The 11,147-nt window shown below is 33.0% G+C and overlaps 1 protein-coding gene across 1 annotated transcript; it reads left to right on the forward strand.

Annotated features, from left to right (window-relative positions):
* Positions 1 to 10,444, forward strand: LOC149736335 (uncharacterized). The gene is made up of 23 exons (XM_089876631.1): positions 1 to 293; positions 487 to 640; positions 1,321 to 1,393; positions 1,707 to 1,769; positions 2,050 to 2,760; positions 3,038 to 3,094; positions 3,153 to 3,227; positions 3,323 to 3,444; positions 3,552 to 3,687; positions 3,977 to 4,054; positions 4,199 to 4,330; positions 4,767 to 4,864; positions 5,298 to 5,475; positions 5,681 to 5,761; positions 5,953 to 6,057; positions 6,400 to 6,570; positions 6,854 to 6,971; positions 7,349 to 7,489; positions 7,818 to 8,097; positions 8,488 to 8,718; positions 9,038 to 9,110; positions 9,653 to 9,901; positions 10,032 to 10,444. The coding sequence occupies exons 1-23, from the start codon at positions 254 to 256 to the stop codon at positions 10,071 to 10,073; spliced, it is 3,408 nt and encodes a 1,135-aa protein (XP_089732757.1). The 5' UTR covers positions 1 to 253; the 3' UTR covers positions 10,074 to 10,444.
* Positions 10,445 to 11,147: the final 703 nt, after the last annotated feature.

An 11,147-nucleotide genomic window follows, 5' to 3' on the forward strand; every position in this document is an offset into this window, starting at 1 on the left:
TGTGTATACTATATTTACTAATAATTAGCTTATATTTATGTAAAAATGAAACAACCTAATGCTTAAACTAGACGCACACGGTAGATTAGTTTCCTATGCTGCATATTTTTTAGCGTATTTCCATATTTTAAGTTTGTAGTTTGTGTTTCTATACTATTTTGAGCCTTAAATCACTAATTGCTGTCAATTGCAGTTCTACTTATTGCATAAATGTGACAAACACATTCAGTAGCATAATACTATTAAAACAAAAATGGCGCACGTTATAAAACCAAATAAGAAATTAAAGCAAGGTATGATTTTGTGTTTTTATATTGTGTCAAAAGGTATCCATTATATGTGGTAACTATATCTGGCAAAATTATGAAATGCCATAAAACTAGTCAATACTTTAAAGTCTTTAAGGATGTAAGCTGTCATATTTACGGAGCATGATATCTGGTCACTGATATCAGCAGTAAAACTATAACTGTGTTTTTTTCTCAGCTCAACTAAACTTTGGTGGCAGCAAAACAAAACCAAAGCTGAGAATTCAATTTAAAAATAGAACACCAGAACCTGAAAGTGAGGAAGTAGCAATTGTAAATGATATTGTGTTTAATTCAATATCTCATAGTGGTGATGCTGCAACGTGCCGAAAGTAGGGAACAATTTAATATTTGTTATTTTTGCATAGGCCTACCTCCTACCTCCTTATTGCATTAACACATCTCATACAGTAGGGTAAGAGAATATGGGACACCTTTTCGTTCTATTTTGGTAGAAAACAAAGAACATTCAAAAAATACAAAAGCCTATTCTTATGACGTCCATATACCATTGTATTTAAAACACGATCAGAATATTAAAATATTATGTGCTAAAGGTGTCCCATCTTTCCCCACGCTACTCTCTCTCTCTCTCTCTCTAAGTTATGCAAAATGATAAAATTAGTACCCTGACAGATTAATAGTGCAAATTTAAAGCTGACAAGGTAGGAAAGTTGAGGGTTAAAGGTCAAGAGCTTAAACATAGGTGGTGGGCTGGTGATGTTGGTTAAGGCCAACAGACACACTTTGGCAGCAATAAAAGTGTTATAGATGTATACCATGGGATAGCTTGTTTAAGTTTCGTCTATTTGACCTCTGGGTGACTAGCTGTTCATGCCTTTGATGCGGTCAACACTTAGAAATTTGAAGCTTGGAATTTGCGGCTTTGAGTTGTTAATTTTAAAGTTACACAAAACCTAAAAAACACTTAGATCACATTATCTTGTGCCAAACGTTGCTATATTTTATAACCTATCAAACTTTTTTGATAAAGTTTTCATTCACATTTCAGAACACTAACATCAGGTGAAGAAAATATTCAATGTCCTGAAGTTTCAACTTCAACTTTGAACTCGGAAACCGAGGTTTGGGATTAGTTTCATATTTCCTTGTGTCAAGAAAAAATAAATTTACAGAGTTTAAAATTCAATAGAAATTATGGTAGACAATAAAAGATGCCTGATCGAAGGCACAGTTTTATAGCTGCGATGGGTTTTTTTAAAGGAGAGTTTAAAAAAGGTGTGGTTTGAATTGTAAGAGAGAATATGAAGTAGTTCCAGCTTAAAGTTTTGCTGAATTCTCACAGCTAAAATCATTGTATATAGAAAGTTCAGTGTTTTGCTAAATGACCGTTTGCTTTATAGCATACCGATCATCTGACTGTTTGTTTTATAACAGAAACCCACAGGCACAGATGTTATTGTAATTGATGATTCTTCATGTGATGGTGATATGAGTAAGGTAAGATTGTTTGTCATCAAATTATTGATTTGGCGATGCAAGGCATTCAGTTAGGTTGTTTTGCCTTAAACTTTAAATTGGAAAACCTCTTTGATTTTTATTAAAAATTTATATAGTCTGGTGTCCACCATTTTATTTATGGAATACACTTAAATTGTGTATATAAGAACCTGGGGTTACAAAAATATCATTTCCTGTTTTGACATCCCACATCGTTCAATTTGAAACTTATGTATTTGCATCACAATTTGATACCCTTTGACCTTTGTTTTTCATGTAGTTATCTACTGAGATGTCAAGAAACATAGATGAAGTTATTAATGTTGTTATCGCTCGTGGTTTATCTAACCAACATGAGATGATTGAAAATCGAGATGTATCTCGTGAGAATAAGAAGAGAAGAAGATCAAAATCTCCAAATCCTACTTCAAATTTAGAAATTTTAGAACATGGACAAAATGCAGACAAAACAGTTGACTGTGACATCACAGGGCAGCTGCATTCTAATGTTCCTCTCATCATTGTGTCTTCTCCAAGAAGTTCAGAGCACTTGTCGAAAAAACCAAGGTGTTCCATCATAGATATAATGGCTAAGAAACCTTGTCAATCAAAACAGAACTTAAAGGAGAATTCTGCAAAAATAACTGAGTTAGCTGAAGGAGAAACCACAATGAAAAGAAAACGACAAAGATCTGGTTCACCAAAAAATTCCCCAACTAAATTAGAGCCTGTGTTGGAAACTAAAAACTCTGTAAACAACAACTTGCATAAAGATGATGCAGTAATAACTCACTGTGAAAAGACAGATCTAACGGTGACAGAGAATAAGGTAGAAGAAATTGATGAAAAACCGGAAGAACTGATGTTGTCCATGACGGATACATCTAATATTGAGATGGACACGACGTGTGAAGACATGGACACTTCTGGGGTGGATCTAAGCTCAAATGAAACATCACCAAACAATAAAAATACTTCCCCTGCCTTAAAGGTACAAGTCATTTTTTGTATTGTAAATTTTATATATATATATGGCCATGGGACTATGGGTAATTTATTTGAATGTAAAAAGTTTCTTACAAAACCTTAGCTAATTAAACGGCAAACCACTATTGTGGGCCTACTGTAGTCAGATTGAGAAACCCTTCTTTCCTTAACAATGTTCTTAGTTATATCTTAGTGTCATAGTTATTGTTACAGATATAGGGAATTATGAATATCGGATTTTGCTTAACTTGATTTCTCATTCTACTACTTATTTTCTATAGAAAGCAAAAAGAGTGAGGAAAGTAAATGCTACTGTGCAGAAACGTATTGAGGAAAAGGTGAGATTTTCGGAATTTATTTCATTGGTGTGAAATTGTAATTGTTTTTTTATAACAGGCAAAAGAACGTGAAGAAAAGAAAAAACAAAAAGAATTTCGTGAAAAAGAAAAATTGGAAGCCAAGAAAAAAAGGGTAACATGCCAAAATGTGTTTCAATCTTTGTATCAAAATGTTATGTCTTGTTTTATTTGTATTACACATTCTTTTGATCTAATATTGATTTCCAGGAGGAAGAAAGAATTTCTAAAGAAGAGGAGAAGAGAAAAAAGAAAGAAGAAGAAGAAAAACTCAAGCAAGAGAAGTTGAGACTAAAACAAGAAGAAATGGAAAGAAAAAAGATGGAACAAGAGTATGTTGTATAAAGTTATTAGTATGGTTAATGAAGCTAATAAATATTCTTTTGTTTGCATTTGCTTATTTTTTGTTTTCTGTTGCTTATATAACATTTTTCTACAGAGCAAAGAGGCTTGAAAGAGAACAAAAGGAAGAAGAGAAAAAGAAAGAACGCGAAAAAAGGGAAGTAGAGAAAAAATTAAAAGAAGAAGCGAAACTAAAGCTTATTCAAGAAAAGGAAAAAGCTGAAGAAGAGAAAGTAATTATCTAGCTGTATTTTCGCTTTTGTAAACTCTCCCGTTATCATGACTGAAGATACGAAATAAGTTTCATTCTTTTATAAAATTGAACATTTTGATTTTATCTCTTTTTTTAAATTATACAAAGCTTATAAACTTACCCTAGTAGTGACCACTTTAAAGCCTTGCTACGTGAAACTGAAGCTTTGTTACATTGGTATTTCAAGAAAGAACCATATATAAATATAGTTACAACTTTTTTTTTCTATTTTTCTATTTAATCCTATATTATTCTTTTTTTTGTTTTAGAAAAAGAAAGAAATGAAAAGAGCTTCAAACTTCATGGGTTTCTTCACTTCACCAGCGAGAGCAAATGCACCAAAAAAGGTTTAATGCTTTTTGTTTTGTTAAATTTAAAGTTTTACATACAAGAAATAATGAATTAAATTTTTATTGTAACGTTTAGTGAAGTTTCAGTTACTCAGAACAAGTTGCATATACAATTGGTAAATAATATTTGTTTACATTCAGCCACCCCAGCAAAAGCAAGTTGGCTCATTTGTTCCTTTTCAAGTGAAAACTGGGATGTCCATTGCTCCAATACAAAGAAGGAATGTCTCAGAATCATCAAGATCTTTATTGCTTGAACAAATCAAGCAGCAGGTAGAATATATAGAGAATATATATATAAGAAAGTAAATGTATAATATAATATATATATATTTGCTCCAATACAAAGAAGGAATGTCTCAGAATGCGTCTTCGCACTAGTGCATACTTTTATATTCGTCTTATATATAGAGTTAGTCACAATAGTCAGTTTTTGTAGGTATGGTGTCACTGAAACGTCAGGACCAGACGTCAGGTACATGCGTAGTATACAAATCACCATCAGCTTTATGGCTTGTTTTTATTGTATGTACATCATACATGGTATTTCATTGTAATAAATGTAATAAAGGCAAACTAGGGCAATTCCATTGAAAAAAAACAATAAAAAATATTTTTTTACACCTGTTTTAGATTTATATGTAACTTAGAAACAGTTTATACATGATTAAATGTGCATTATTTTTACATAAAAATGATTTACTTTCAGAATTCCTCATCTAACTACCTCCAGGAAATAAACAGTGAAGTTTTTCAACCACGAAAATCTTGTTCAACCATTGCTAAGCATAGCAAACAACTTTTAAGGTTTTCATTGAAATAGCTTGTAAATTTATTATAGACCTACATACATGAAAATGTGGACCTTTCAGAGATAGAAAAGTTACTACTGCTCAAGTAATTTCAAACTGTTCAAAAACACTTTTTATTTCATAGGTTTTGTATATCTGCTACCTGTATAGCAGTAATACAATTTTATTTATTACATAAGTAATAAATTTAGCTTAAACGTTGTAAAATTGCTAATGTTATTAAAGCATTTTTTCTAAAAAATGAATTTTAGAGCATTCGGCCTAATCTGCTGGCCATAATATTTTGTAATGTCAACTTTAATAAACTAAACAAAAAAGTTTGTAAAAAAAAAAAAAACACTTATCTTACATACATACCCGCATACACACAGAAAGTGAATATGACATATGGGTCTACGCCACGGTATTAACCTTTTGTCTCTTTGTAGTCTCACAGATGATGGTTTAGAGTTAGTTGGCAGTGGTGAAGACAGCAGAACAAGTTGTGTGCTTCAAGTTCGGGCAAAACTTCTACAATTTTGTGAAAACAACCGACCCCCTTATTATGGGACTTACAGGAAGACAAGCAAATATATTCAACCTCGTAATCCACTCAAGAAAGACACGGTTTGAGCTTACTTTATTTTTATTTATGTATTGTGCCGTGTTCCCTTGTATATATATAATTTTTTTTTGCTCCTATTTTTTATTTTATATAAGGCCTTGGGTACAACATTTGTCTGTCCTAGATAATGAAAACATTATGATTTTTATGTGGGAACTGGACAAAGTAAAGATAAGTTGAAACTTTTAATATCATTTTTTTACTCAGAATCTATTGGATTACGAAGTTGATTCTGATGATGAATGGGAAGATCCTGGTGAAGGTGAAGATATTGTTAATAGTGATGGGGTGAGTAGAAAAACATATCTAAAATTGTTTTAGAGAAAAAATTCTGTTCGTCGGTTGGAGTAATAAACCACAATGGATGTTGTCATGACTCATGAACAAGACACAAAAAAACTGAAAAAAAAAATTCTATATAAACATCAAAACTTTTATAAATGAGGTCTTTTGACTTAATAATTTGTTTATATTTTCAGGAAGAGGAAGGAGATAAAGAAGATGAAGAGGAGGAAGGGGATGGATTCTTTGTTCCCCATGGTTATTTATCAGATGATGAAGGAATTGATGAAGATGCAGATGAGGTGTGTGGATCTTTTATATAAACTTTTGCTGTGGAGAATAATGTATTGAAATCAAAAAATCTCTTTGACAAATTTGATTTTGATTCATGATACATATGTTTGACGAATCGAAATATGCTTCTAGCATATCTTTAAGTTTTAGCCTACCAAATGTCTCAGTGTCTGCGGAAGGTAGGTTCTACTCTACAGCCCGTTCACAAAAATGTATATTGTAATAATACCACAAGATGTTACAATAAATGTATATTTTTGGTTTTGTTTCTTTTTTGTTAAAAATTACTATTCTTTATTATATTCTGTTTAAACATTTTTGTTTATTTAAAAATAAATTTTCTTTTCAAGGAAACTGGTGGAGATATTTCAGACCAAAAACTTAAAATGAAACAAAAAGAGTTTGAAAATTCCTTTAAAAGAAAACTTCAAGTTTTAACGGTCAAGAAAATTGGTTGTGTGTGGGAGTGTGACCAACATAAATGTCAACCACAGGACTTGGATTTGTTAAAAGGATATAAAGTAAGTGATGGAAAATTAGTAAGTTTTTAAATTCACCCCTGAGTGACAACTGACAAGCTGTAGGTATGAATAAAATTGGTCATGAAAGGAATTGCCAAAGTATGTGAAGTAAAGTGTGCCATGAACATAAATCAACTCTCCCCTAATTGTGAAACTGTTAAAAATTCCTGTTAGTGCTATACAAAATTTCCCATATTAAAAAGTTGTGAAACTTTTGCTGCTTCAGGCCCTTCAATTTATTTCTTAACAATCAGTATTTATATTTTAAAATCCACTATTTCAGATAAAATGTTTCACCACAAGTCCAATAAACTTGGATGAGTTACCTCCATCCAAACCATTGAACACAACTTCAAACAATGATCAACCGAAGGCTCCCAAGAATGGAGTTCCTGAAGAAGGTAAGAAGTGTACTGTATGTTCATGGGTGTTGAAGCCTCAAGTTTTAGCCAATTCAATATGTATTTGTTATTGTTTTATTTTACAACATGTTTTACAAATATAATTTACCTGCAGTATCATGTATTTTTGTTGTTTTAATACGATTCATAGCATTATTATAACCCATAACTTTTGATTTTTACATTGAAATGTTATAATTAAACTTAAAATATTTGCTTTAAATATGAAATATGTAAAAACTATAATGCAAGAAATTTTTGTCGTTCGAATTGGTTAACTCTGTGTAATATCACCCAATAATTTTATGTACCAAATTGTCAATTTTATCGCATTTGCGTTTTAACCAAGTTTTAATTATCTAATATCCCTCATTCAGCGATGCCTGATTTGATCCGTTTACTTCATGGAAGTCCACACAGCTCCCAACGCTTGGTGAAAGAATTTCAAGTTTATTGGGAATATAAGAATACCATAGGTTGCGCCCCTAATCATGGACCACTACCTTTAAATACTCTTGGTCAGTACATAAAATAGTCTCTGTCATTTTAAGAGCCATGTTTCCCTGCAGCTACATTCTTTTTATTATAATAAGTGGTATGTTAATATGCAAAATTAATGCCTTAAATAATATGTTGGTATGAAAAATAAGTAATTTTATACCAAGATCTTGGACAGAGTTTCTTAAATTGTGTGCCACGAAAACGACGTACAAAACCTTACTTATTCTTATTCTACTATAACATTAAATCATGGACATTTACGACTTTGGACAATTTAAATATGTTGTGACTTAACACTGATCTATGCAAAATTTTCATTTAAAAAATGTATTTTGATCTTCTTAGACACCAGGGTTTCTGGGTCCAACATCACCCAAGAGGAATCTCAAAAATTTCTCCCTCCCTCCAATGCATCTTCTCCAAGTCTTCCCAAACCATCCCTTGTCATCCAAAGTCCTTCATCACAGAAGATCTCAGCATCTCCATCACAAAGCAGAGTTGCTGGAGTAGATTTATTGTCCCAGATGGACAAGGGACCTTTCTGGATCTCTAAATCTCAGTTAACAAAGAAAATCAAAGAGATTGGAGCTTATGGGAGAAAGGAAACTTTAAACCGCTCGTGTTGGTAAGTCATTACCTGGACAATCCAAAACTTCTAAAATATATTCAGAATACCAAGAACCTAAAACTGCTATTACAGTTTCTCAAGTAACCAACTTAGCTTGTTGAACTGACATATACCACATCAAACTAGAGAAGTGTAATGTTTTTTTTTACTTTTTGCTATAATTTTCAATACTATTCCATTAAATTACCAATATAAGGCAGCTTATACAGAATCTAAGCCAAAGTAATTTGGTTAAATCGACTGCACCGCTGTAGTTCACTAGCTACAGTCTGTTAAGTAAAAAAGTGATGAATTATTTGTCATTGGTACGGTATGTACATTCACATTTAACTGTTAGTTTAAGTTGGAATAAACCTCAAGTAAAACTAATATAAACCATTATTTTAGGTTTGTATTGGATGCAACATTTGAGAAATATTCTCTGGACCCCAAAAGCTACCCGCTGCCCGCACGTTGGGGTTACATTACCCAGGTCCCTGATATCTACTTAGGGGAAATCCCAGTAGCCCCTACCACACCCAACAGCTCTTCAAACAACCAAGAAAATCCACAAATGAAAATCGGAAAATTTGCTCACAAAGTTTCCGCAGAAGACTTGTTGGAAAAAAGCATTTTAAAGTGAGTGAGGTTTAAGTTATAATTGCTAGGATAGTGGTTCTGTTAGAAAAATCACTATCTTATAAATATGTAACCAACTTTCTAGGAAATTTTTGATGTCGGTGTTTCGCCATCATTTTGGTGCCTTTATCAAAATTAAATGAGAAAAATGTTACAGATATATGATGCCTTAATGTAGATGGCAACAGTCTACATATCATTGTTATTGCTTAAGGCCAACTTAAATTATAACACAGATGCCTATTGCACACCATGCATGGTCGCTTCAGTAACTTTATACAACTTATGACCTATAAATTGAAATAAATTGTGTTTTCAGATGCATGCAGGAGAAAGCAAAGCAAGAATCCCAACCAGAACCCTCAACAAGTTTACATAAATTCACCACCAAGGTAGAGTATTGAAAGAAGTTATCTTAACATTTGGTTTCAATAATTTACATCTTGTTGTTTAAATGATTTATGAATTGGAATAGCTTTGGTGTTTTATTGATTATCAATAATTTATGAACATTATTTGGCACATGTTGTGTAAAATTATTAAAATTAGAGGCATTAAAAATTTTGTTGTACTACAAACTTTAAAAATGTTTTGTTGTACTACAAAAATACTACAAACAAAGATTCAAATGATCTAAACATTTTTGTAGCATTAATAGGAAAAAAATTAGAGTAATCCTTGTCCCCCCTTGAAATCTCCTAAAAACCTCCTTTAAAAAAGCATATACAACAACCCATAAGCCCCATTGGGTTGGTGCAATTTCTGTTTAAGGTTTTGCCCAAAAACACATGCCAGCAATATTAGCAGTGTTGACCCTTAAGCTCTTGTATTTTGTGCCAAGGACAAACACGCTAACCACTGCCACTGCACTGCACTGCTTAGTTGTCTACTAGTTTAAGAATCTCTAATCCAGGTATCTGTTATTCTTCCTAAGGTATCTGCTGATGAGTTGCTTGAAATATCTCGTCAGAAGTCCATGCTAGAACAGGAGTCAAAAAAAAGTCGTCGTGTTGAGCTGACGACGCTCGCATTGAAGAGCCAGGATGAAGAGAATGTTGATCCTGACTCCTCCTCCCAACCTCCACCATCCTTTGGAGTTCCATCTCACTCTGCGTTCAAATCTTTCTTCAAAATGAGTGATTCAGTACCAGAAGCAAAAAAATCAGCTTTGCTGCCAAATAAGGTAATGGGGTATGTAAGTCAATTCTTGTAACTAATCCGTGTGGTGGCGCTGCGGGGTCGCAAAAAAACGTTGCGCTTTTAACCAGCAAGTCTTTTACTGAAGCTGATTTACATTTTCGTTTAAATAACAGACGGAAGATACAAAACCAGTCACGAATGTGGACTCTGTGTGAAATGTCTTGTTCTTCCAAGAGTTTGAAGAAACGATCATGGTGGTTCAAAAAGACGGAATGCTCCAACAAACTCTTCCCTATTTTTCTAACATTGCTTTTCTTTCAACTTCGATTCTAGTCAATTCTTTCGCGTTCTTTATATGTACAGCTATACCTTTTCAATAAATCCTGTAGCATCTTTTTTATGTAAGAGACTGGGAAAATCGCTGCATTGCTTCCATTTACAACATTGATACCTATTATACAAGAGAAAAAAATCGTCAATATTTTTGGAGTACCTGATTTTGTTTCAACAGTGTTCGGTTTATAGGCCTGTTAATCCCTTCACATTGCCGCGTTTGTAGTTCTAATAAACAACAGATTAAACCGTGTGTTAAATAGAAAGTCGTCGCCATAAGTTTGCTCTTTATCTTCAAGATGGCCCTTATGTAAGAACATCGGCGCCAAAATGAAATTAGCGTTGCATTATTTATTGTTATGCGGTTTTATCTTGGGATCATTTTCTTTTTACTAAATTAAACGACTTTTTGCTGTAAGCTGAGAAGTTTTACTGTCGTTAGGACGTCTGAGCATGAAAAGTAAATTAGGGCTACTCGACATTGGTAATTAGAAAAGGGTAGTACATGTGCCCAGACAAGGCGATATAACATCGGTTTATTTTTGCTCCTCTTTAACGTGCTTTAAGATATTGTGGTACATAGAGGTTTTAATCGCCGTTAAAACCAATTAGCAGACATCGGTATTGATGAAGGCGACGAAAGCAACCTCGGTAGTCAAAGGTGTCGACATGCGCTCTTTGCTGATGACGTATTGTTGACACAGAGAACGAACATATGCGCTCGTTTCAAACTACTAGTTCCCCTGTGAACAAACAATGTACTAAAAGTTTTCAGTTCACCTATAGAATGGTAATTGGTGGTAATAGAAGACAAGGCAGCGTTAATATAGATATAGTTTTCACGGTTAGACGTTCTTATTTGCAAAGTAGATGCAGCCACAGTAAAGCGTTACCTTGCAAATACTTGGTCAAAAATAATAGCAACAATATTTAAACGAGTTGAGTTTCTCTTGGCA

The sequence above is a fragment of the Ciona robusta genome, chromosome 4, assembly GCF_009617815.1.
Source record: "Ciona robusta chromosome 4, ASM961781v2".
Taxonomy (NCBI): Eukaryota; Metazoa; Chordata; class Ascidiacea; order Phlebobranchia; family Cionidae; genus Ciona; species Ciona robusta.